A 27,912-nucleotide genomic window follows, 5' to 3' on the forward strand; every position below is an offset into this window, starting at 1 on the left:
GCTGTGCTGGAGTGTGATCAATATGGATGACCGTGCTGATGATATGGAGTGGGAGGATGAGGGTCAAGGATCTGAATGGTCTAGTGGAAAGAAAGGAAGAAGAGGGATCATACTGAAAGCAGTGGAGAGTCTAGTGTAGAAAGCAAAAAGGTCAAGGTAGGACAAAAGAGTAATAATGTGTCCGAGTGAATGGTTTGATGAGATCACTAGGACTCATTTACAACCTCTCCGTCTAACTAATGCCGTATAGAAAGAGAGAGCCCAGTTCATTGGAAATGGTAGGTTGCTAATATTTTGTCGGAGCCAGGCTCAGCAAGGGAATATTCTGCAAATAGAAAAGCTTAATGGGAAGATTAAAAGCAATGTACCTGGAGCTTATGCTAGGTTGAGGTGAGTCATCACTGGGGTCCCAATATCTATGTCCACAGATGATATTGAAGAAAATGTTAAGGGAGGCAGAGTGACTAAGGCCAAAAGGTTGATCAGTAGGAAAGCGGGTCAAATAAGTAAAAGCTTATCAGTGATGCTGAGGTTTGAGAAAGTTTTGCCAGGAAAAGTACAGATAGGATTCCTTAGTTTCAATGTCAGAGAATTTTGAGGTTGTGGTAGAAGTTAGTAGAGATTTATTTTGTTTTTACTTGTATTTTCATGGTAGTACAGAATTGGGCAGATCATGACTGATCGTACATTTCAGCACAGTAGGTGGCAGCATGTACTTTAAACGTTTGTTTGCGAACCGCCATGATATCGAAGAAGAAGAAAGCTGGCTTTACTGAGACACATTTCTTAACGGAACGTACTGAATTAAAACATTTCCTACACGGACTGTTTTGAGTGAGGCACAATTCTTTAGATTCCGACTGGTGTCCGACTTGCAGCGACGTCTTGTAAGTAATGACCCACCCAAAAATGATCAGTAGCTATGTCGCAAACAAATGTACATTTTATGTACCGTTTTTAAAACTATTTGTTTTTTTCAGCCACATTGTTTAGTGTCAGAGAAAGAGAGTTATGAACGACTGGAGTCCAGTGGCTAAAGTCTACGACCCTCTCAAGGCGGGCAGCATCGATGGCACAGACGTGGAGCCCCATGACCGGGCCGTCTGGAGAGCCATGGTCGCCCGTTACAAACCCAACAAAGCCGTGGTGGGGGACCCGCTCCTCACTCTATTCGTGGCCCGCTTGAACCCTCAAACAACGGAGGAGAAGCTGAATGAAGTGTTCTCCAATTACGGGGATATCCGCCGCCTGCGCCTGGTGAGGGACATAGTGACTGGGTTCTCTAAGGGATATGCCTTCGTTGAATACAAAGAGGAGAGGTCCGTGGTCAGGGCGAGGCGAGACGCCAACAAACTAGTGGTGGACCAAAGTGAGTTGTTTGTGGACTTCGAGCAAGAGAGAACCCTGAAGGGATGGGTACCTCGTCGGCTGGGCGGAGGGCAGGGGGGCAAGAAGGAGTCTGGTCAGCTGCGGTTTGGTGGGAAGGACAGACCCTTTCGCAAACCCATCAACCTTCCTGTCACCATGAACCAGGAATGGGGTGGCGGTGGCAGAGAGTGCGAGAGAGAGGAGCGCTACAGAGATGGGTCCCTGAGCCGTGAGAGAGAGACTGATTGGGGGAGTAGGGGGAGGAGAGATGACAGAGGGAGAGAGAGAGGTGTAGAAAGGGAGTACCACCGAGAGAGGAGGGATAGGAGTTATGAGAGGGAGTCGACGAGGGAGCGGGAGTCGACGAGAGAGCGGGAGTCGACGAGGGAGCGGGAGTCGACGAGGGAGCGGGAGTCGACGAGAGAGCGGGAGTCTACGAGAGAGAGATGTGACAGGAGAGAGAGGGATGACAGAAGACACAGGGATGATAAGTACAGACACAGAGACAGGAGATGAAACTCAGTGGTCCCTCTGACATCTGAAAGGATGCATGGGTGGAGCAAGTATTACAAAAACGTTTTGACTACATTGGTCTTTTTTTCCCCCACCTGGTTGGTGTGGACAGGTGATGTCATCACACTCATTTCCTCACTGTAACCTTCTGCTGGCCTGGCTCAGCAGGGTGTTATTATCTACCTGTTGTTCTTTATGCACTGAATAAAGTTTCTTTTACAGTCTGTTTTTGAAGAAAGTTGACATAATACATGAAACATTCTGGGGATCACCATATTTATTGAGTATGCATATCTGAATAAAAGGCAACAAGCTGTATGAAAACTGAGACATTTATCATATTTAAAATCCTTCCAATAGAAATCTACCTGGTGTGAAGCAGGTCCATAAAGTTTGTTGCAAAAGAGGGATGTCTTGCATATATTGACATCTTCCCTTGTTTGGATAGATTCTGTATTATTTATTTCCCCTTTGTGTACATTTTGGTGTAGATGTTGCCACCAGACAAGATATAACTTTTCTCGACTATCAATCCCTTTTGTCACAATAAGCGTTGCCCTAGTTTTGCACCTTGATTAAGTGTCTTGCATCATAAAATAAATAATTGAAAAGTTGTCCAGTCATAGTAATAGTATCAATGATCTCTTAGCATAGTGAGGCTGAGGTGTTATGTCTGTCTGACTGCTGAAGTCAGGACTACTCATTATCAAGAACCTCCCTCATCCACACTAACCATTTTACTTCTCACAAACCATCTTGCAGCCACAGCAGAGTTTGGCAAACTGTCATCCATGTTTAAACCAAATATTCCACAACAACATTCAAATTTGCATTCTCAATGGAGTGTTTTTAGTTTGTGTTGTCACATTTGGTTCCAACATGGAGCCCATTCAAAATGTACATGTACACCACTTGGCTAGTCCTGAAGGCACCATAAAAAGCCTGAAAACAAAAAAGCAGCAGCAAGCAGCATCTAGTTAAATAATTCCAAAACAAAAATACTGTCTTTCCATAAGACATTGTAAAACTACAACCTTCTGTGCTTCATTCACCACTGGCAAAATATAAATCCATAACATTTTCTTTAAATTGGGCAATCCCATCTCAACACCCAGTAACGTATTAATTTATGTGCAAGGTCAATCTGTAAAAAAAACACATTTGTTCACACACTTTTTAGCCAGTGCTGGTGAGGTGGGCCTAGCCATAGTGCCCTCTAGCTGCCTCTGAGGACATGACTGGTCTAGCTCAGGGCCAGGGGAGTATACAGATGGTTCAGAGCCTACTACATCTGGGTCAGAACTGCCACCATTATTTGAATCATTTAAAAAAACATGCCCACTTGTCTTCAAGGTTTCTTTACTGGATTTAACCCTCCTCTTTCTTCTTCTGTGTCCCATAATTCTCTATCTGGAGTGTCTCGTGTGGTTCCTCTATCTCGCTCTCCTGTCACCTCGTTCCACAAACCTTCCAAGCCTGACTCTGTGTCTCTCTCACGCCTAGTGTATCCCTGCCTGTTCTAACACAAAGGGAACCGCTCTGAGCATCCATCAATTCTGGTGGGTTTCACTTTGGGATAAAGAAAGGCTCCTCTTCACCCTCAACCCTCTGTGATTCCTGTCACTTAGAAGCAAAAATGTCATACAATCCCATTATGCTGCAGCAGGCACACTAAGCACAGTCCCAAGGCAAGGAGTTTACTGCCAAAGCCAGGGTGGTTAGGTTTCACTACTCTAGATGCTGGGTGAATGACTCTGTTACTTAGAGCTGATGGTATTTCAGTGTCAGTATGTATCTCAGTAGGTGGATGGCTGTGCTGAGCTGTAGGTGTGTGTACTGTGCAATAAGCTAACCTTTACGAGGCCTTTAATTGCATTGCAACGTTACAGGGAAAGAGTTCTGAGTGACATCATCAAACGCTGTCCAATCACTACATGTGCTGCAAAGCCTCCTGGGCCTGTTCCGTGTACACCTCATCATTTCCCGCCCACGAGCTGAAGCTGTCATCAAACTGTGCATTCCGCTGGGAGTTCCGCCTCTTGTCACGAGAGAAGAAGCTAAACCTGGGAGAGAAGAGGAAGCAAGGACGAACAGAGGAGGAAGACACGAGGAAGAGAGGAGGGAAGAGTAGAGAAGGCCAGAGAAAAAGAGAGACAAAAAAGTGGACTTCACTAATCAGCGTCATTGTTCCTTTATGTTCTCCAGACATATTGTTTAGAGTCCTGGTTATAACTGTTAAAATACATAGAACTGAGATGCATTTCTACCAGTGGAGGCTGCTGAGGGGAGGACTGCTCATAATAATGGCTGGAAAGGAACTAATGGAATGGCATCAAACACATGGAAACCATGTGTATTGGTATTTGCTGCCATTCCACCTATTCTGCTTCAGCCATTACCATAAGCCCGTCCTCCCCATTTAAGGTGCCACCAACCTCCTGTGATTTCTACCTAGTGAGTTATGAGTGGAGACTGAAAGTGCATCTGGGTTAGAGCACAAAGCAACAGGAGCAGAGCAAAAGCAAAAGTTTTATACAAATCTGTTAGTGAATCGGAAACGGGAGTGAATAAACATCCTATTCTGATTGGCTGATTCTAATGCTCTACCATCTTCACACTGGACAGTGATTTAGATATCCCCACAATCAGCCAATCAGAATACAAACACCTACATGGGGTGGGAGGGTCCATGCAGGTCCGATAAACAGGGCCCAGAGTTTTTACTGGTTAGATCACAAGGTAAGAAAAAACTCCTGGCCACACGAATAAAAGCATTGGATGGGGGGTGTTAGCTAAGACAGTGAGTGACACAGAGGCCAACCAATGACAGGGGTCGTACAAGGGATATGAGACATCTGATTGGCTGTAAAGTGGGGTCATCTGGAATCAACCCAGCCACCACCATCGGCATTATGGCTGTGAAGATCCTGTCACACAGAGGTACACACACACACACACACACACAGGTATAAATACACACACGTGTATACCCGCACAAGCACATACACACACAAACATTCACAAAGAGGCAAGCAGAGAGAGAGAGACATAGGGAGAGGGAAGAGGGACCACATCAACCACAGCCCATTTCATTTATATTCTTCTGCTGTGAGATGTAGCCATGTTACTGGTGTTGTTGCCAGATGGTGGTTACTTTAAACCACACATGCTGATTTAGTTGACCAGGAGATAAATGCACGTACGCATCATAAATGCTATATATTAAAGGTATCCAGTGTATCTGTGTGATTGGTACATACAGGCGTTTGATTCCTGACTCAGGCTGTGCGTTGTGTCGGGGCCGTGCCCTCAGTTGTTCGGGGGATGGGGAAGGAGTGGGAGGGCCGGTCTCGTCCTCCACCTCTTCACTGGAGAGAGGAAGAACAGTCATCGCTCCACTACCATCATCATCAGCATTGTCAATATTGTTAACTTCAATATTGTTAACTTTTAACTTCTTAAATTAAACCTGACAAACTGCGATAATCTCATCTGATTGTTTATGTTTTTCTAAACATGTTCTGTTTGTATGGTAAAAATAAAGATGACTGCCTTTTGTAGTAGGCGACCTCCTCCTGCAGCATGAACACTTTGGACTTGAGCTCGTTCCTCTCATGCAGAACGTCTCTTAGCTCCTGCAGTGTGAACCGGGGCCTGTTGGGATCCTTCTGGCCCAGGCCGTCCACCTCCTCATCACAAAGTACCTCCTAGTGGGGAACAGCCACATTAAACCATGGGATGATGAAAGGAAGAGAGGAGGGCAGGAAAGGAAGGAATAGAAGAAAGGAGGGATACCTTGGTAAAATGTTGGAACAGAGCAGGTGTGTCCTGATCACACATCGCCTCCTGGTGGCACAGGAAGAGAACTGTAGGTCAGACCCTGGGCCCTGTTACAATACTAAGGCAATGCACCCTTCTCTCCTTCCTGCCTTCCATCCTTACCTCAGATACTGAGCTTCAGACTAACTCATTGCATGCAACCAACAGAGGTCAGTCATGCAGCAAACAGTCTTTTAGCAAGTCACTGTGTAGCAAATGAAGCGTGAAAAAAAGAGGCATGAACAACCACTCATGCTATTATCATGACTGGCTAAACTAACATTCTAAGTTCTGTTGGTGCCAACTACATACTTTGCCATTGCAGATGAAAGGGAAGGGACTGGACTAGTCCATGTTCTGTTACAGGGGTGTCAGAGAAGTCTATGTTTAGATGTGACAGCTGCAGTGGGACAGTCTGACCCAGTTATCACACACACACACACACACACACACACACACACACACACACACACACACACACACACTGACATAGTTGGTAGAGGGACACTTAATTCACACATGCTTTGTGCCATCTAAATCAACATTTAGGGTGTTCACACTGGGGTAGTAAAACTGCAGGCAGGAGCACACACACACTCCCACATACACACTGTGCATGTACAGTAGCTGGCAAAAGTTTGCACGCCTGCTCATTCAATGGTTTTTCTTTATTTTTACTATTTTCTATATTGTAGAATAATAGTGAAAACATCAAAACTATGAAATAACACATGGAATCATGTAGTAACCTAATAAGTGGTAAACAAACAAAATGTATTTGAGATTTGAGATTCTTTAAAGTAGACACCCTTTGCCTTGATGACAGCTTTGCTCAACCAGCTTCACAAGGTAGTCACCTAGAATGCATTTCAATGAACAGGTGTGCCTTGTTAAAAGTTAATTTGTGGAATTGGTATACAGAAGATAGCCCTATTTGGTAAAATACCAAGTCCATATTATTGTAACGGCATTCCTCCTCCTCTTCATACGAAGAGGAGGAGTAGTGATTCGACCAAAGTGCAGCGGGTTGTGAATACATAATGATTTAATAAAGCAAACGACGAAACACGAAAAACAAACACTTGAAAGGATTACAACATAACAAAAAACGAATGTAGACTGACCTAAACCATGAGAACTTACATAACACGAAGCACGTAGGAACAGGTACAGACTATAACAAACGAACGAACAAACGCTACAGTCCCGTGTGGTGCGCAGACACAGACACGGACGACAATCACCCACAAACAAACAGTGAGAACAACCTACCTTAATATGACTCTCAATCAGAGGAAACGTCAAACACCTGCCTCTAATTGAGAGCCATACCAGGCAACCCAAAACCAACATAGAAACAAAAAACATAGACTGCCCACCCAAAACTCACGCCCTGACCAATAAACACATACCAAACAACAGAAAACAGGTCAGGAACGTGACAGAACCCCCCCCTCAAGGTGCGAACTCCGGGCGCACCCCTACAACTCAAGGGGAGGGTCTGGGTGGGCATCTGTCCGCGGTGGCGGCTCCGGCGGTGGACGAGGACACCACTCCACCACTGTCTTTGTCCCCCTCCTTAGCGTCCTTTGAGTGGCGACCCTCGCCCCCGACCATGGTCCAGGAACCTTCACTAAGGCCCCTCCTACATAGAGGAGACAGCTCAGGACAGAGAGGTAGCTCAGGACAGAGAGGTAGCTCAGGACAGAGAGGTAGCTCCGGACAGAGAGGTAGCTCCGGACAGAGAGGTAGCTCCGGACAGAGGTAGCTCCGGACAGAGAGGTAGCTTAGGACAGAGGGATAACTCTGTACTAATGGCAGCTCCGGACTGAGTGGCAGCTCCGGACTGGGTGGCAGCTCCGGACTGGGTGGCAGCTCCGGACTGGGTGGCAGCTCCGGACTGAGTGGCAGCTCCGGACTGAGTGGCAGCTCATGACTGGAGGGCAACTCATGACTGGAGGGCAGCTCCTGACTGGAGGGCAGCTCATGACTGGAGGGCAGCTCATGACTGAAGGGCAGCTCATGACTGAAGGGCAGCTCATGACTGAAGGGCAGCTCATGACTGTAGGGCAGCTCATGACTGTAGGGCAGCTCATGACTGTAGGGCAGCTCTGGCAGCTCCTGACTGGCTGGCGGTTCTGGCAGCTCCTGACTGGCTGGCGGCTCTGGCAGCTCCTGACTGGCTGGCGGCTCTGGCAGCTCCTGACTGGCTGGCGGCTCTGGCAGCTCCTGACTGGCTGGCGGCTCTGGCAGCTTCTGACTGGATGGCGGCTCTGGCAGCTCCTGACTGGCTGGCGGCTCTGGCGGCTCCTGACTGACGGACGGCTCTAGCGGCTCCTGACTGACGGACGGCTCTAATGGCTCGGGACAGACGGGCGGCTCTAATGGCTCGTGGCAGACGGATGGCTCAGAAAGCGCTGGGCAGACGGATGGCTCAGAAGGCGCTGGGCAGACGGATGGCTCAGAAGGCGCTGGGCAGACGGATGGCTCAGAAGGCGCTGGGCAGACGGATGGCTCAGAAGGCGCTGGGCAGACGGATGGCTCAGAAGGCGCTGGGCAGACGGATGGCTCAGAAAGCGCTGGGCAGACAGATGGCTCAGAAAGCGCTGGGCAGACAGATGGCTCAGACGGCGCTGGGCAGACAGATGGCTCAGATGGCGCTGGGCAGACAGATGGCTCAGAAAGCGCTGGGCAGACAGATGGCTCAGACGGTGCTGGGCAGACAGATGGCTCAGACGGTGCTGGGCAGACGAGCAGTGCAGGCGGCGTTGGGCAGACAGCCGACTCTGACCTGCTGAGGCGCACAGTAGGCCTGGTGCGTGGTGCCGGAACTGGTGGTACCGGACTGGAGACACGCACCTCAAGGCTAGTGCGGGGAGCAGGAACAGGGCACACTGGACTCTCGATGCGCACTATAGGACTGGTGCGTGGTACCGGAACTGGAGGTACCGGGCTGAGGGCACGCACCTCAGGGCGAGTGCGGGGAGAAGGAACAGTGCGTACAGGGCTCTGGAGACGCACAGGAGGCTTGATGCGTGGTGCCGAAACTGGAGGTACTGAGCTTGAGACACGCACCACAGGGAGAGTGCGTGGAGGAGAAACAGGGCTCTGGAGACGCACTGGAAGCCTGGTGCGTGGTGTAGGCACTGGTGGTACTGAGCTGGGGCGGGAAGGTGGCGCCGGATATACCGGACCGTGTAGGCGTACTGGCTCCCTTGAGCACTGAACCTGCCCAACCTTACCTGGTTGTATGCTCCCCGTCGCCTGACCAGTGCGGGGAGGTGGAATAACCCGCACCGGGCTATGCACACGTACAGGAGACACCGTGCGCTCTACTGCGTAACACGGTGTCTGCCCGTACTCTCGCTCTCCACGGTAAGCCCGGGAAGTTGGCGCAGGTCTCCTACCTGACTTCGCCACACTACCCTTTAGCCCCCCCCCCCCCCCCAAGAAATTTTTGGGTTGTACTTGCGGGCTTCCAGCCTTGCTTCCGTGCTGCCTCCTCATATCGTCGCCTCTCCGCTTTAGATGCCTCCAGCTCCGCCTTGGGACGGCGACACTCCTCTGGCTCTGCCCAGGGTCCTTCTCCGTCCAGAATCTCTTCCCATGTCCAATCCTCCTTGACCCACTGCTGCTGTCGTTGCTGTCCGTTAACCCGCTGCTTGATCTGGGTTTGGTGGGTGATTCTGTAACGGCATTCCTCCTCCTCTTCATACGAAGAGGAGGAGTAGTGATTCGACCAAAGTGCAGCGGGTTGTGAATACATAATGATTTAATAAAGCAAACGACGAAACACGAAAAACAAACACTTGAAAGGATTACAACATAACAAAAAAACGAATGTAGACTGACCTAAACCATGAGAACTTACATAACAAGAAGCACGTAGGAACAGGTACAGACTATAACAAACGAACGAACAAACGCTACAGTCCCGTGTGGTGCGCAGACACAGACACGGACGACAATCACCCACAAACAAACAGTGAGAACAACCTACCTTAATATGACTCTCAATCAGAGGAAACGTCAAACACCTGCCTCTAATTGAGAGCCATACCAGGCAACCCAAAACCAACATAGAAACAGAAAACATAGACTGCCCACCCAAAACTCACGCCCTGACCAATAAACACATACCAAACAACAGAAAACAGGTCAGGAACGTGACAATTATGACAAGAACAACTAAAATAAGCAAAGAGAAACGACAGCCCTTCGTTACTTTAAAGACATGAAGGTTAATCAATCCGGAATATTTCAAGAACTTTTAAAGTTTCTTCAAGTGCAGTCGCAAAAACCATCATGCGCTATGATGAAATATGAGGACCGCCACAGGAAAAGAAGTTAGAGTTACCTCTGCTAGGATAGTTAGAGTTACCTCTGAGGATAAGTTCATTAATTAGAGTTAACTGCACCTCAGATTGCAGCCCAAATAAATGCTTCACAGAGTTCAAGTAACAGACACATCTCAACATCAACTATTCAGAGGAGACTGCGTGAATCAGGTCTTCATGGTCGATTGATACAAAGAACCCACTACTAAAGGACACCAATAAGAAGAAGAGACTTGCTTGGGCCAAGAAACACGAGCAATGGACATTAGACTGGTGGAAATCTGTCCTTTAGGCTGATGAGTCCAAATTTGAGATTTTGGGTTCCAACTGCTGTGTCTGTGAGACGCAGAGTAGGTGAACGGATGATCTCCGCGTGTGTGGTTCCCACCATGAAGCATGGATGAGGTGTGATGGTGTGGGGGTGCTTTGCTGGTGACACACTTTATTTAGAATTCAAGGTACACTTAACCAGCATGGCTACCAGAGCATTCTGCAGCGATATGCCATTCCATCTGGTTTGCTCTTAGTGAGACTATCATTTGTTTTTCAACAGGACGATGACCCAAAACACACTTCCAGCCTGTGTAAGTGCTATTTGACCAAGAAGGCGAGTGATGAAGTGTTGCATTAGATTACCTGGCCTTCACAATCACCCGACCTCAACCCAATTGAGGTGGTTTGGGATGAGTTGGACAGCACAGTGAATTAAAAGCAGCCAACAATTGCTCAGCATATGTGAGAATTCCTTCAAGACTGTTGGAAAAGCATTCCAGGTGACGACCTCATGAAGCTGGTTGAGAGAATGCCAAGAGTTTGCAAAGCTGTCATCAAGGCAAAGGATGGCTACTTTTGAAGAATCTCAAATATAAAATATATTTAGACTTGTTTAACACTTTTTTAGTTACTACATGATTACATATGTGTTATTTCATAGTTTTGATGTCTTTACTATTATTCTACAATGTAGAAAATAGTAAAAATAAAGGAAAACCTGTGAATGAGTAGGTGTCCAAACCTTTGACTGGTACTGTATATATATACTGTATATATCCCTCCCCGACACACACACGGACTGTAACGTATGCATATGCACACTCCAACACATACTGTATCCATACACAATCGCTCACTCTTCCTCTTACTCTCAAACACACACTTATGTGGTAAAGTTTAGTTAGGGAAAAGGGTTCACTGACTCACATGCTGAACTACCAAGGTTTGCTGGATCAAAAACACAGTCCTTGAAATGCAATCAAACTTCACAATCCCACACACATACCGGTCACCCAGGCAGCACTCTGTTCTCTAGCTAAACCAGCATCTATAGAACACTGTTCAGGGGGACGGTGGCGGTGCAAAGGTTAGAGGTCACGACAAACACACCATTCTGGGGGCGGCTAGCTAGCTAGCACTACGGTGTTACCCATAGCAACACTGCCTCTTCCTCTACATCCTCATCAGCATCCAGGGACGGGAGATGCGGGGCGGGATCGTAATGCCTCAACCGCAGCTCTGGGGGGTAGTGTCTGTCTGGTTCGGGCCAGCCCACACCCTGAACCCCCGCCTCTGAGGAGGGGCTACCAGGCTGGGGGCAGGGGGGGAGGGGAGTTATTGTACCTTTTTTATCCAGGTTATTCTCACTGAGATCAAATCTCTCTAGAAAATTCTTACAGACATTGTAAAAGGAAGGTGAAAACATAAATCGTGCTGCAGAGTATTGTGGGTGATGAGTGTACAATTGAGTGTACAAAACATTAAGAACACCTTCCTAATATTGAGTTGCACAGCACCCCTGCTTTTGCCCTCAGAACAGCCTCAATTTGTCAGAGCATGGACTCTACAAGGTGTTGAAAGCGTTCCACAGGGATGCTGGCCCATGTTGACTCCAATGCTTCCCACAGTTGTGTCAAGTTGGCTGGATGTCTTTGGGTGGAGGACCATTCTTGATACACACAGAAAACTGATGAGCGTGAAAAACCAAGCAGCGTTGTAGTTCTTGACACAAACCGGTGCGCCTGTCACCTACTACCATACCCCGTTCAAAGGCACTTCAATCTTTTGTCTTGCCCATTCACCCTCTGAATGGCACACAAACACAATCCATGTCTCAATTGTCTCAAGGCTTAAAAATCCTTCTTTAACCTGTCTCCTCCCCTTCATCTACACTGATTTAATGTGATTTAACAAATTACATCCATGAGGGATAATAGCTTTCACCTGGATTCACCTGGTCAGTCTATGTCATGGAAAGGACAGGTGTTCATAATGTTTTGTACACTCAGTGTATGTGTTACACTTGCTGTATGAAGTCTGTGAAAAATCAGTGTTTAATTTGGCTACCAGTGAACCCATTTGGTGACTATACAGGTCATTGTCAGGTCACTTTTAGCTGTCCTGAATTGTCTGGCTGCCATTCTGTCTCTTTTTATATCCCTCTGGTTGGCTGGTTGGTTGGCTGGCTGGTTGGCTGACTGTGGAGGGGTAGAAGGGAGGAAGGCTATTTCTGTCCTGGCCCCCTCCCTCCCCTCATATGATAGCTAGGTCATGTTTTCCGATGAGGCAGAGACTCCATGCTCCCTGACTCACTAGCTACAGCCAGGCTCTACAGGCTGTGAGTCAGACTGCTATAAATGAACTCAGGCTGCAAAGATACTCTCATAGATGTGGAAAGAAAAGAGAATACCAGCACACTGCGTGTGACTCTGCCAGAGGCTGCCAGGGTTATACTGTATCACCTGCTGGGAGCATGTCTGCCTATAATAACTGTATAATAACTGTGCAGGTGAGTGTTTACTGTGTAGCTGTTCCTGGCTGGGTTGTGTGACCTGAGCAGGTGTTGTTATTACCTGTGCAGGTGAGTGTTTACTGTGTAGCTGTTCCTGGCTGGGTTGTGTGACCTGAGCAGGTGTTGTTATTACCTGTGCAGGTGAGTGTTTACTGTGTAGCTGTTCCTGGCTGGGTTGTGCGACATGAGCAGGTGTTGTTATTATCTGTGCAGGTGAGTGTTTACTGTGTAGCTGTTCCTGGCTGGGTTGTGCGACCTGAGCAGGTGTTGTTATTACCTGTGCAGGGGATGGGAGCTGGGGAGGAGGCACCTCTGGAACCTGAGGGGGCATGTCTCCTTGCAGTCGCTCCCTTAAACGTGTAACTTCCTGCCGGAGTGCTCCCATTTCCTGTACCCGTGCCTGAGCTCCCGCCTCCAGTTCCACCTTAACATACAAATATAATACATTTTAAAAATAATTCTGAACTCTTTTGTTTTGCAAATACAGTTGGTAAAACAATATGTATTACACATCCTAAGGGCTTGGAACCTTCTGCTCGATGAGGGCTTTCCCCTGAGCTTCCACCACAGAGATCTTATGGCGCAGGTCATGGTTGATCTTCATCAGACGAGACTGCTGCTGCTGGAGCTAGAGAGAGGTGAAGGGATGGAGGGGAAGGGAGATGCAGGGATATGGATGGATGGGGTGGAGATAGAGATAGAGGGGGGAGAAATTAGAAGAAATGTGAGAGAGAGTTAGGGGACAGGCAGAACAGAGAGCGGGTCACAGAGAGAGAACAAGTACAGGAGGATGTAATAAAGAGGGAAAAAGAGAAAGAGAGAGAAGAGAGTTAATTGATCCATCAAATCAATACACTTGAATAAATAAACAGAGTCCCTGACCCCTGACCACTGACTTAAGGTCAGCTTTGTGTTCTCCCTCCTAATGGCTAAGGTTAGAATTGGGGAAGGGTTTAGCTGATCTTAGGTCTATGTATAGGGAGGGACAACTTCTACCCCAAGCAGGCACACATCCTGCTGTCCTTACTGCCTCAATGTCCTCATTCTTGAGCGTGAGCTCGCGGTCTTTGGCTCGGATCTCGTCTCTCTGCTTGTCCACTACCTCCTTCAGCTTCTTCATCACCTGACGCTCCCGCTCCGACATACCTGGCAACGCAACAAATCAACATCAGATCTGGCAACCTGAGATGCAGAGCAGAGAGGGGTAAGTATAGAGGTACAATATAAAGGCCTGGCAGCCAAGACAAAGGAGAAAGGAGCCAAGTTAGAACAACATGAATACCCTGTGTGTATTATGTGTACACATGTTGAACTGCATGGGAGAATACATCAAGTGACTATGAGCACAGCAGCGGAGTTCCTGTCTGTGAGCCAGACTAGGTTTAAAATAGAAAACAGCACACACACTTGAGTTCTCTGACACAGATACTGCATACCCCTGGCTGACACAGCCCTGAATATAAGCGATGAAGGAAGCAAGACTTTTAAACTTCAGTCAAGACTCACTGAGCAGGTGGAGAGGGGACTGGGGGGACTTTGTGGAGACTTACGTGTGCGTGAAGCATGATTATGCAGTGTGTGTGTGTCTAGCAGGTGTACGGAACACTGAGGGTGGTCTGTCTCTGTGCCCATTCTCTTGTGTGTGTGTGTGTGTGTGTGTGTGTGTGTGTGTGTGTGTGTGTGTGTGTGTGTGTGTGTGTGTGTGTGTGTGTGTGTGTGTGTGTGTGTGTGTGTGTGTGTGTGTGTGTGTGTGTGTGTGTGTCAGGGGAACTGTATCGCCCTCTGTGACATCACAACAGAGCCATTCATGCAGTGATGAGACTGGCTCAGCCTCAAACACAGAGAAGGCCTCCTTTGTGTGTGTGTGTGTGTGTGTGTGTGTGTGTGTGTGTGTGTGTGTGTGTGTGTGTGTGTGTGTGTGTGTGTGTGTGTGTGTGTACGTGTGTGTACGTGTGTGTACGTGTACGTGTGTACGTGTACGTGTGTACGTGTACGTGAGAGAGAGAGCGAGAGAGCGACAGTGTACATTGCACAAAACATTAGGAACACCTATTCTTTCCATAACAGACTGAGCAGGTGAATCCAGGTGAAAGCTACGATCCCACTCACTTCAATCAGTGTAGATGAAGGGGAGGAGACAGGTTAAATAATGATTTTTAAGCCTTGAGACAATTGAGACATTGATTGTGTATGTGTGTCATTCAGAGGGTGAATGGGCAAGACAAAAGATTGAAGTGCCTTTGAACGGGGTATGGTAGTAGGTGTCAGGCGCACCGGTTTGAGTGTGTCAAGAACTGCAACGCTGCTTGGTTTTTCACGCTCAACAGTTTCCCATGTGTATCAAGGATGGTACACCACCCAAAGGACAACTGTGGGATGTTTTGGAGTCAGCATGGGCCAGCATCCCGTGGAATGCTTTCGACACCTTGTATAGTCCATGCCCTGACAAATTGAGGCTGTTCTGAGGGTGTTTGTATAGTATGTATGTGTAACCCACATTCTTTCAATATTGTTATTGTGTGTGCACTGTAAACTCCAATGTGCCCCATTACTAAAAACTTTTGAGGAAACCTGTTGCATTTAATATACTGTATCTTTTAATATATGATTTTGTAGTCATTACTCAAACTGATAGAGTCACTGTGACCCTGTAGGGGGTCCAGATTTAAGTTGTATCAGCTTAAAATGTTTGAGTAACGTCCCCACTAAGCCACGTCTCCCAATATAATTTCCCAGTGTGTCTTGCCTTTTCGATTGAATTGTAGTTACCACCCATGACTGTATTTGTTAGTGACAGAGCCATGGTTGTTCAATTCGTTCATTTCAGTCCAAGTGAGTTCCTAGGTGAATGTTATCATTATAATTAAACTCTTTATAACAATACATTTATACCTCATAAAGTCTTACTTTGAGGCCAAGCTTTACCCTTGTCACGTTCTGACCTTAGTTCCTTTTTTATGTCTTTATTTTAGTTGGTCAGGGCGTGAGTTGGGGTGGGCATTCTATGTTGTTTTTCTATGTTTTGTTCTGTTGTTATATTTCTATGTGTTTGGCCTAGTATGGTTCTCAATCAGAGGCAGGTGTCAGTCGTTGTCTCTGATTGGGAGCCATATTTAGGTAGCCTGTTTTCTATTGTGTTTTGTGGGTGGTTGTTTCCTGTTTCAGTGTTTGCACCATACGGGACTGTTTCGGTTGTTTGTTCGTGTTTTGTTATTTTTGTTCTGTGTTCATTTTGATTTATTTAAAAATCTATTATGGACACTTACCACGCTGCACATTGGTCCGATATTTCGTACTCCTCCTCAGACGAAGAGGACGAAAGCCGTTACAACCCTACTACAGTGGCCTGAAACTCATGGTTTACAGCCCACATCAGGCCTACAAAATTCCTAACTTTATTGAAATTCCCAGATTTAAAAAAATAATCCAACCGGGATTTCTGGAAAAGTTGGGAAATGTACCAGAATTAAGCAACCCCAGCTGCAATCACATTATACTGGCTTGCAATGTGATGTGTAATTCCTATTGGTGTCCAGCTGGAGTTAGGATATCCAACAGTTTCAATGTTTATTCACCCGAAACCTGCATTCATAATGACTGCCAAGTTTAGGAGCAGTGTGAGCAGGCAACCTAAGGCATATAAACTGGAACAACATTTTCAGTTACGGGTGCAAAAAATCTAACTAAATGATTGGATTAGTTTAGTATACGATTAATCAATCAATCACTCAATGTACATGCAAAAACACAGATTATTTTTTATTTTTAAAGAAGTTAATTTGTTATCATAACTTAAATGGAGTTGATGTGACTTCTCATTAAGTTTTGAGTCAGTACCACATAAACATTTAAAATAATAATGCATGTGTGGGTTTAGTGTCCAGGGTGTAGAGTGTGTGGTTTAGGGTTGAGTACCTTCGTGCCTCTGTAGGTCCTCTTCACTCATGGGATCTTTGATGGACATGTTAGTGAGAAGAGTCTTGTTCTCTTCCTGAAGCTGAGCGATCTGAGACAACAGGTCCTGGGCCTCCCCTCGCCATACATCCTCTACCAGCTCCAACTCCTACACACACACACAAACACACACACAAACACACACACACACACACACACACACACACACACACACACACACACACACACACACACACACACACACACACACACACACACACACATAGAGTTAACATATACACACACACACACAGAGATACCTCGTCGGTCCTGAAAGAACTTCACTTGACTCTATGTAAACTGGATACCATACATACTGAGGCTGCCTTTACATACATCCTGAGGATGCATTTATTATAACCGGGGATTTTTAACAAAGCTAACCTGAGAACGAGACTTCCTAAACTCTATCAGCATATTGAATGCGCGACACGGGCTGCTAGCATTCTGGATCATTGCTACTCTAACTTCCGCAATGCATACAAAGCCCTCCCCCGCCCTGCTTCGGCAAATCTGACCATGACTCCATTTTGTTGCTCCCAGCCATAGACAGAAACTAAAACAGGAAACGCCCGTGCTCAGGTCTGTCCAACGCTGGTCTGACCAATTGGATTCCACTCTTCAGAATTGCTTTGATCACATGGACTGAGATATGTTCCAGATAGCCTCAGACAACAACATTGATGTATACGCTGACTCGGTGAGCGAGTTTATTAGCAAGTGCATCAGAGATGTCGTACCCACTGTGACTATTTGAAATCCTTCTCCAACCAGAAACCGTGGATTGATGGCAGCATTCGCGCAACAATAAAAGCGCGAACCACCGCTTTTAATCATGGCAAGGCGACTGGAAACATGACCGAATACAAACAGTGCAGCTATTCCCTCCGCAAGGCAATCAAACAAGTAAAGCGTCAGTATAGAGACAAAGTAGAGTCGCAATTCAACGGCTCAAACACGAGACGTATGTGGCAGGGTCTATAGTCAATCATGGATTACAAAAAGAAAACCAGCCCCATCGCGGACATCGACGTCTTGCTCCCAAACAAATTAAACTTTGCTCGCTTTGAGGACAATACAGTGCCACTGACACGGTCCGCTACCAAAGCCTGTGGGCTCTCCTTCTCCGTGGCCAACGTGAGAAAAACATTTAAACGTGTTAACCCTCGCAAGGCTGCCGGCCCAGACGGCATCCCTAGCCGGGTCCTCAGAGCATGCGCAGACCAGCTGGCTGGTGTGTTTACGGACATATTCAATCAATCCCTATCCCAGTCTGTTGTCCCCACATGCTTCAAGATAGCCACCATTGTTCCTGTTCCCAAGAAAGCTAAGGTAACTGAAATAAATTAATATCGCCCTGTTGCACTCACTTCTGTCATCATGAAGTGCTTTGAGAGACTAGTCAAGGAGCATATCGAACATATCGACCATACCTGATACACTATACCCACTCCAATTTGCATACCGCCCCAATAGGTCCACTGACGATGCAATCGCCAACACACTGCACACTGCGCTATCCCATCTGGACAAGAGGAATACCTATGTAAGAATGTTGTTCATTGACTACAGCTCAGCATTTAATACCATAGTACCCTCCAAACTCGTCATTAAACTCGAGACCCTGGGTCTCGACCCCGCCCTGTGCAACTGTGTCCTGGAATTTCTGACGGGCCGCCCCCAGGTGGTGAAGGTAGGAAACAACATCTCCACCCCGCTGATCCTCAACACTGGGGCCCCACAAGGGTGCGTTCTCAGCCCTCTCCTGTACTCCCTGTTCCCTGTTCACACATGACTGCGTGGCCATGCATGCTTCGAACTCAATCATCAAGTTTGCAGACAACACTAGAGCGGTAGGCTTGGTTACCAACAACGACCAGACGGCCTACAGGGAGGAGGTGAGGGCCCTCAGAGGGTGGTGTCAGGAAAATAACCTCTGACTCAACATCAACAAAACAAAGGAGATGATCATGAACTTCAGGAAACAGCAGATCTGAAAAAATGTGTTGTTGGCATGTTGAACTTTGCCTGTAGTTGTTGAAATGAAGCTAACTGACCATCTATGTATAGATTACCAATTGTTGTGAGCCCCTTCTCCCTCCACTGTGAAAACACCACATCATCCAATGCAGGGTGGAAAGCATGATTCAGGCTAATCGGGCTGTCTATGTAAACAGTGGGTATGTTAAGAAAATCCCTAATCTGTTTCCAGATCCTAAGCGTATGACAAATGACTGGATTGGAGTCATAAGTGGCTTTTTTCACATATGATGGGCTATTAACAAGTGCAGGGAGTGAGGAACGTTGACAGGAGGCCTGCTCAATCAAAAGCCATGAAGGCATATCCTTCCGTCTCATCTCAGGTAAACTTTCCCTCCAGAAAGACACAATGTTCAGATTAGCAGCCCAATAATACAGTTTGAAGTGAGGAAGGCCAAAGCCCCCCTCTATCTTGTACTTGCATAAATGCTTCTTTGCAATTCTGGCTGCCTTGTTATCCCATAAAAATGGAGTTACTATTGAATCCAGTTTCTTAAAATAGCTTTGTGGTATGAAATTGGGTAGACATTGGAAGAGGTAAAGAAACCTGGGTAGGACAACCATTTTAATAGCGTTTATACGACCAACCAAGGAAATAGGCAGAGTTTTCCAAAAATCTATATTTTGTTTAAGCTGATATATTTTCATGTCCCAATTCGCTTTCAATAGCTGATCAAGGTCTCTTGTCACTACAATGCCAAGGCTTGTGAACTTGTCCCTCACTGTTCTAAACGGGGTAGATTGCAGAAATTGCATATCCACCGGCCGTGATATTGGCATCAACTCACTTTTTTGCCAGTTTATCTTGTAGCCAGAGAAGGAGCCGAATGTGTTTATCAAGTTAAGTAAGGGTGGAATAGAAGTTTTAGGCTTGGACAAAAACAAAAGAACATCGTCTGCATATAGGGAAATTTTGTGCTGTGTGTCTTTTATTTTAACAGAAGCTATATCGGGACATGCCCGAATGCGAGTAGCAAGGGGTTCCATGGCTATAGCGAAGAGAGCAGGCGAAATAGGGCACCCCTGTCGGCACCCCTTGAACAGGCGGAATGACTGCGACATTTCCTGATTGGTCACCACGGAGGCCATTGGGTGTGCATAAATAATTCTTATCCAATTAATAAATTCCTTTCCAAACCCAAAATGCTCCAGAACCGACATCATATACTTCCACTCAATCTGATCAAACGCCTTCTCTGCATCAAGAGCTATTACCACTGCCTCAACTTTATGATCATGATACATTACGTTGAAAAGGCGTCTCAAATTGTAGTATATATGTCGGCCCGGGATAAAACCTGTCTGGTCAGGGTGTATGATGTCGGAAATATATTTTTTCAATCGGTTTGCCAATATCTTTGTCAACACCTTGTTTTCTATGGGGAGTAACGACACGGGGCGATACGACGACATCTCCACGGAATCTCTATCTTTTTTCAAGATCAGGGCTATTGTAGCCTCATACAGTGTTTGCGGGAGTTTGGCATTTTCTTTTGATTGTTGAAACATTCGCAACATAAGTGGAGATAGACTAGCGCAGTACTTCTTATAGAATTCTATTACATATCCATCGGGCCCCGGGGCCTTGCTGTTTGGAAATTGTGCTATCGCTGTGTTAATTTCCTCTAAGGTTATCCCTGCATCGAGTGCAGCAGCTGCCCCCCTATCTAGTTTAGGAAGTTCACATTCAGCGAGAAAGCGTTCCATAGTTTGTGGATCAGTAGCATCGCATTTTGATTGGTATAGCTCTGAGTAAAACTGCGCAAAGCATTTATTAATGTCCTGCGGATCTGTTACTATTTTACCCTTCTTGTCTTTTATTTTGTGAATAGCTCTAGATGCCTGTACATGCCTTAGCTGTCTTGCTAATAATTTATGTGGTTTGTCCCCCAGTTCAAAATAACTTTGTTGCGTTCTAGCAAGTAAAGAGCCCACCCGTTTCGAAAGGATGGTATTGTATTCATATTTTAACTTTGTGATCTTCTCAAGGACTGTATATGAGGAATTTGTCCTAAAAACGTTCTCCTGTTCCCCTAACTCTCTTTCAATTTCTCTCAGCCTAGTATTGGCACGTTTCTTCCTCTCTGATGTATAAGAAATAATGTAACCTCTAATCACAGCCTTTAGAGATTCCCAAAGGGTGGAGTCGTCAACATCCCCCGTGTCGTTAGTTCTGAGGAAAAAGGCAATCTGCTCCTTCAAATACTGACAAAAAGCCTCATCTTTCAACAGGTATGCGTCTAAGCGCCACGGTCGCCGACCTGTCGACATATTGTCGAGTTTCAGCACCATGGACAGAGGAGAGTGGTCCGTAATTAGAATGGGGTGATAGGTAACCGATTCAGCTGCTGAAATTAGTTTGGAGTCCAACAAGAAATAGTCAATTCTGGAATATGATTTATGAACTGATGAAAAGAAAGAATAATCCCTGTCTGTTGGGTGCGTCAGTCTCCAAATATCGACAATGTTAAGGTTTGTCATCAATGTATTTAGACAGACACTGGCATTTGATTGTTGAAGTGACCTTGATAGCTGTTTATCTAAAAGAGGATCTAACGTACAGTTAAAGTCACCTCCAACAATAACACTTGTATCCGAGATATTTGGTATGGCCTTAAATACCCTTTGAAAAAATAATGGATCATCGAAATTGGGTCCATATAAATTGACCAAGGTTATTGGTTTTGAATTCAGTGTACCAGCAACAATAATATACCGACCATTAGGATCTGAAATCGAGGTTGAGTAAACAAAAGGAATGTTTTTCCTTATCAGGATTGCTACCCCTCTCGCTTTTGCATCAAAGTTAGACTGGTATATCTGACCGATCCAGCTGACTCGTAGCTTGGCCTGCGCCGAGCGTTTAATATGAGTTTCTTGAAGAAGCACTATGTCAGCACCCAGTGATTTAAGATGAGAAAAAACCTTAGCTCGTTTCACGACATGCCCTAATCCATTACAGTTCCAGCTGACTATCTTTATTCCACCTGGTCTACTCTGTGCTCGGTCACTATGTGGCATTTCTTATTTTAAAGCAAATTGCTGCTGTCATACAAAACCCAGAAGAAAAACGTCCCGCCGTACGGGAGCTTGTCATGCCACCTGTATTAATAAACGTGAACATAAAACACAGACCCCATCCCCCCTCCCATCCCTTTACTGAGTGACTTCCCCAAACGAAGCACTCCTTGGCTAACACACAAACCTTAGGGTGTCTAGACATACAGCTTGAACTAACTCGTCGTCTATAGATGCTCCGCATATAAACTAATATTAAATAACACTTAACTTAACTCTCACGTTAGGGGGTGAGTGGCGCCAAAACATGACATGCCAAACAATGCTATATTAGCCACAACATCTCACCTATCCTATAAGTCCCAATTTCTGATCTTCTGATCGAAAAGACATAGGCCGGAAATTCAATTCAAACACATTCCTGGCCTGTATTTGGCCATTTAGCCGTTCTGTATCCTCAGCCGGGGAGCTTGCTTGTCAAGAACAGATCGGCCTCTTTTGCGTTGTCAAACGTACGTGTTGATCCCTCGACTGTCACCTTAAACCGGGCTGGGAAGAGGAATCCATATCGGATGTTGGCCGCCCTGCATTTGTTGCGTACCTCATCATACTCTTTCCGTTGGTTCCTCACCTCCAAGGTAAGATCTGGGTAGAAAGACACCCTGGCTCCGTTGTAGTTAAGGGGGAACTTTTGACTAGCCAGCTTGAGGATGAGATCCCTGGTGTGGGGATAGTGCAGCCTTACAATGAATGGCCTTGGTGGCCCGCCCTTGGCCGGCTTCGTTGCCTGTGATCTGTGTGCGCGGTCGATCAGGATGGCCGTTTTGAAGTGTTCACTCCCCAGCAATGCCGGTATCAGCTCCGAGACAAATTCAGTGGGTTTCCCTTTCTCAGTGTCCTCCTGGATCCCACATATTCGGATGTTCTGGCGTCTTGAATGCGACTCGAGCATTTCCAGTCGGGCCTTCAGGGTTTTGTTGTCATTTTTGAACGTTGCGCACTGTTTCTCTATGTCCTGTAGCCTGGCCTCGTGATCGACTATCGTCTGCTCAACCTCGTGCACCCTTCTCTTAGTTGCCTTCACAGTTTCGGCCAAAGTCCCAATACTCTTTGAGATATCAGCCAACCTTGTGTCCACCTTCTTGCTTAGTGCGATTATGGCAGCCAGTATGTCACTTTGAGTAGGATCTGTGGGGAACTCTTGGAAGCTAGCCTCTTCAGCTAGCTCCTCGTGGGTCGGCGACGTTGAAATTGGTTCGTTGTCTATCTCATTCCAATTATCTTGTTTAGCGCCCCCTTTTTTGGTGCCTCTCCCCTTTGTCATATTTGTTTGAAGTTATAGGTTGTGAGAGGTTAAGATAAATACTAATTTGTTTCAGAATTGAGTGGAGCTCTAGCAAAGCACGTCTACTCCATAGCACGCTCTCTAGCGCCCCAATAATTTCCATGTTAACGTAGAATGTTAATTCAAATTATGTGAACTGATGTGGCTCATGCAATGGAAGGTATTTTTTGTAATATCAGTTCAGTTTAATCAACAAGTCACAGCACGTATTGATGAGTACACTTCCTGTTTTTACTTCCTGCTTTTACTTCCTGCTTTGCTTCTATGGGTACAATCGCAATGGCCACCAGTCCACCCATTATGCCATTATTGACTTGAACGGAATGCCTGTTCTATTCGTTCTATTTCTATGTTATAGACTATATTCTGCCTTTACTGCTTTACTTGTTGTTTGCATATAGCCTACTTTCTGAGACCTAATTAACTTTCTACTGAACATTTCCAAAACATGTATCTGAATTTTAAGTTTAAACACAATAGTCCTACGCATTTCCAGGGTCCATAATCATATAGATGGCTCTCTGTGCCTAAGTGACACTGATGTTGTTGACACACTTTATTTGAGGAACGAGACACATTTCAGTCAAAAAATGACAGGAAAGTTTAACTCCAACTATGTCAGTGTCACGAGACCAGCAGTGACAATGTTATTTTACTGCACATACCCTCAGTGCCGTAACTGTGATGACACTGAGGTACGGGCCTCCGTAATGTTTTCAAAAAATATAAATACATATGTATATTTTTGTAACTCAGTCGGGGTCTCAATTTACTGATGAGAGTTAGAATAGTAGAATACACTAGGTGCAATTTAAAAACGTGGATTTGCATCAGCAGTTTTTCTCTTGTTTTGTCACTCGCTAACCACGTTTCCATCCACAGTTTTTATGCAAGTAAAGTCATTCCACATAAAAAAAACTATCACGACAGCTGTTATGGAAACAGGTAGTTTCGATACAATTTTATAAATGCCAACAGATAATTTGTTCGTTCGACATGGTGGGATCTTTTTGTGGGTAAAATTAATTATGCGAGAAATGGTGGTGGAAATGCCTTTATCCGCAAAATATTTAAATATTAACTATCATATCGAAGTAATCTTGGAGTAGTGTAGTTTATTAGGCTACAGATTAAATAAATGATGATGAACTTCACAGGGTGGTGAAAGTGCGGTGATGAGCTTGATGCTCCTTTCCAATAAATATTGAGGGTTTTATTCTGGAGACATGATGATCGATGCTTGGCTGCCGTTTGACAAATAAAAATATTCTCACTCTCATCCATAATAATCTTATTATGTAGACTAGCCTACCCACACTGTATCTGCGAGCTGTTGGCTAGAGCACCCGTGCCAAGAACAGATAAGGCACATTTGCTATTTAACACAACAGTTTCTGTGACAAAACTACCGGTATAGTTGAAAATGCGAAGGCAATTTTTATTTGGTACATGAAAACTTCAGCGAAAAAGACATCACGCACTGACTTTTATCAACAACAAGTACGTTTTGTGGAATAGACCTAGCACCCCATGAAAGATTTTATTAGCACATTTTAGTCATTTTGCGGGCACTTTTATCCAGAGCGATTTACAGGTGCAACCTTTCGGTTACTGGCCCAACGCTCTTAACCGCTAGGCTACCTGCCTACAGAATACACTGAGTGTACAAAACCTTAGGAACACCCTCCTAATTTTGAGTTGCACCCCCCAAACTGTACGTTTTTCCCGCGATTGTATTTAGGATTATATGTGTATGGCCACAAAGCAACAAACTGTTCTATATTTGGTGCACATGTTGCCCAAATGCTATCCTTCACGCCTGTAGGCATACCGGTTACTGCCAAAATAAAGGGAACACTTGAGTAAAGGAGGGGTAAAAAGTATATGTTATGGTGTGAGGTGCATTTTCCTGGCATGGTTTAGGACCACTCATTGGCGCATTAAAGCTCTTCTGTTGGTGTTTCCTTTATTTTTCCAGTTACCTGTATGCGCTTGTGATAAAACGTAATCCACAGCTATTTATTTTTTTATATAGAAGCTTTTAATCCTCTGTGGCTAAATTAAGCTCTCTGGTTTATTTTGAACATTTGAGACCCAGCTCCTGCGGTTCGAGTAATGTATTTTTTTATACATATATAATGTAATGAAACAGCAGGGAGCAGGTCTCGAACCCTCGACCTTCTAGCCCGAGGTCCGGCGCGCTATCGACTGTGCCGCAAAAGCATGCTCAAACGGCAGAGTCGATTTCCGCGCTTATAAACCCAGGGTCGTTACACTACTCCCTCCTTTCAAAGAGCGCGTCCTCGCGCTAGCTTGCGACTTTACGTCTTACAGGAACGCGCTCACCGGCCAAGCACACGCACTGTCGTGGATGCGAGGTCCGATCACTTCCGACACCAATGTAATGAAACAGGCAGGGAGCGGGTCTCGAACCCTCGACCTTCTAGCCCGAAGTCCGGCGCGCTATCGACTGTGCCGCAAAAGCATGCTCAAACGGCAGAGTCGATTTTATAAACCCAGGGTCGTTACAATAATATTAATTCTGCCTCTGGGCCCCCTACGGGCTTGGGCCCAGGGGCCCCTGTAAGGCCCTGCATTAAACCGGCCCTTGGCAGAGGAACATAACTAGGGATAGAGATATAGGCTTCATGTAAATGTGACATGTTACAGACCTACTATGCTTTTTTGTGCACAGTAACACACTAGTCAGCAAATTGGATGCAGTCTATCACAGTGCCATCCGTTTTGTCACCAAAGCCCCAAATTCTACCCACCATTGCGACCTGTATGCTCTCGTCGGCTGGTCCTCGCTACATATTTGTCGCCAAACCCACTCGCTCCAAGTCATCTATAGGTCTTTGCTAGGTAAAGCTCCTCCTTATCTCAGCTCACTGGTCACCATAGCAACACCCACCCGTAGCACGCGCTCCCCAAAGCCAACACCTGCACATCTATCACTCCAGTGTCAATTGCTAAATTGTAATTACTTCGCCACTATGGCCTATTTAATGCCTTACCTCTTTACTTCATTTGCACACACGGTGTACAGATTTTATATTGTGTAATTGACTGCACGTTTGTTTATCCCATGTGTAACTTTGTGTTGTTGTTTGTGTCGCACTGCTTTGCTTTATCTTGGCCAGGTCGCAGTTGTAAATGAGAACTTGTTCTCAACTGGCCTACCTGGTTAAATAAAGGTGAAATAAATCAACAACAAAAAAAAGTGAAGAGTTGTGCTGTGACCCCATATATTCAGTAACATATTTTTTTCCTAATAGACTACCTTGGCTATTGCCCCAACTCAATAATGCTATAATGTTTCTATATCAAACATATCCTAATTGATTTCTGTGACATAATAGCCCACATATAGCAATACAAGAAGTGAAATGTAACAATGTAGCCTATCCACAGTCAATCAAGTTGTCATTAATGTCAGATTCATATTTTAGAGGGGGTATATCAGTGGTTAGATTTTCAATTATATTAATATATAGTATCGGCCAACTATTCAAAATGCCTAGTACACTTTTCAAAGTTATTGTTATAACAATGTAATTGCATTATTCTCATGATGGCAAATTAGTTGCCTTCTCTTTCTGTTCTTTCTATTTGTTTTCTTTCTTTCTTTTCTATTTTTTGTTACCAGTATTGTCATATCTTCACCATAAATTATTAGGCTATTATGCCTATTATTAGGCCTACTGTTTTAAATTAGGCTACGTTTGGTAACAACTACCCTTATTATTAATCTCAGGCCTATTATTTATCTCATCCTGTATAAGATAATTGTGACCTTCTTGTGTTTCTTCTCTTTCTCCAGCCGGTCCATCCTCTCCAGCCGTAGTTTATCCAGCTCCAGCCTCAGCTCATCTGTCTCCGGGCTGATGCTGTTCCTACTGACCATCACCTCCACGATTTCCAGCACCCGCACTACTTTGGGCATGAGCCTGGACAGAGCCTCGCAGCCGTACTGATCAATGATCCTCTCAAACTCTTGGCCCACTACCGCGGCTATGTCATACACGTCCATAACCGTTAAATCGGTCACATTCTTTTCCAACGCTGACCCGAACTCCTCCATGGCTTGCTTGCTGGGTGGGTGAGTTTGTATTCTGACTGTACCGCGCTCTGGCTGCTTTCCGCAGACCCACCCTGCCTACCCGGTCTATTATATTTCCTTCGCCACAATAAACTTCCTCCCTTAGGAAAAACTATTGACTTTTCGTCGTTCGGTTCGTTCTGTGTGTATCTGATCCACTTCAATAAGTCCTTAAATGCGTATCGATTGCGTTTTTCTACTCCTGTCGGACGTCTTGTAAGGGATTTTTGATAAATTTGATGAAATCACCCGGCGATGTCCCATTGTGGTCTTGTCTTTGCTGTCGTTCTTTTCCGATTCTGTGGTCAGATTGCAGTTTGTAATGCGCATGTCAGGAATATCAGTCGCATGAGGTCGCTGCTAGGTTGAATTTGGAAAAAATAATAGAACATGACATCTCAGTCTGCGTGGTATATTATTTCCCACTAGTGGCAAAAAAATATTCAGTTGTTGTGACAGAATACAGGGCACATCGCCATATTTTTCACCTAGTCGGCTAAGGGATTTGAACCTTCAGCCTTTTGTTTACTGGCACAACACTCTTAGCCACAACACTTTTATGATCATAATTAATGAGGGGAGAAGGATTAGACATAGGCATCATAATTAATCCCACAATATTAGAAATCAG

At 45.5% G+C, this 27,912-nt stretch overlaps 2 protein-coding genes across 2 annotated transcripts; one reads left to right on the forward strand and one right to left on the reverse strand.

The window, feature by feature from the left end:
• The first annotated feature begins 832 nt into the window (after nt 1-832).
• Nucleotides 833-2,209, forward strand: snrnp35 (small nuclear ribonucleoprotein 35 (U11/U12)). Its single transcript, XM_038989725.1, has 2 exons — nt 833-887; nt 981-2,209. The coding sequence occupies exon 2, from the start codon at nt 1,012-1,014 to the stop codon at nt 1,882-1,884; it is 873 nt and encodes a 290-aa protein (XP_038845653.1). The 5' UTR covers nt 833-887; nt 981-1,011; the 3' UTR covers nt 1,885-2,209.
• On the reverse strand, nt 2,147-27,567 carry LOC120044958 (RILP-like protein 1). Its single transcript, XM_038989724.1, has 8 exons — nt 26,976-27,567; nt 16,738-16,885; nt 13,850-13,968; nt 13,352-13,450; nt 13,100-13,246; nt 5,434-5,588; nt 5,142-5,249; nt 2,147-3,944 (listed from the first exon to the last, which is right to left on the reverse strand). The coding sequence occupies exons 1-8, from the start codon at nt 27,261-27,263 to the stop codon at nt 3,812-3,814; spliced, it is 1,197 nt and encodes a 398-aa protein (XP_038845652.1). The 5' UTR covers nt 27,264-27,567; the 3' UTR covers nt 2,147-3,811.
• Nucleotides 27,568-27,912: the final 345 nt, after the last annotated feature.

Source organism: Salvelinus namaycush, chromosome 3 (genome assembly GCF_016432855.1).
Source record: "Salvelinus namaycush isolate Seneca chromosome 3, SaNama_1.0, whole genome shotgun sequence".
NCBI lineage: Eukaryota > Metazoa > Chordata > Actinopteri > Salmoniformes > Salmonidae > Salvelinus > Salvelinus namaycush.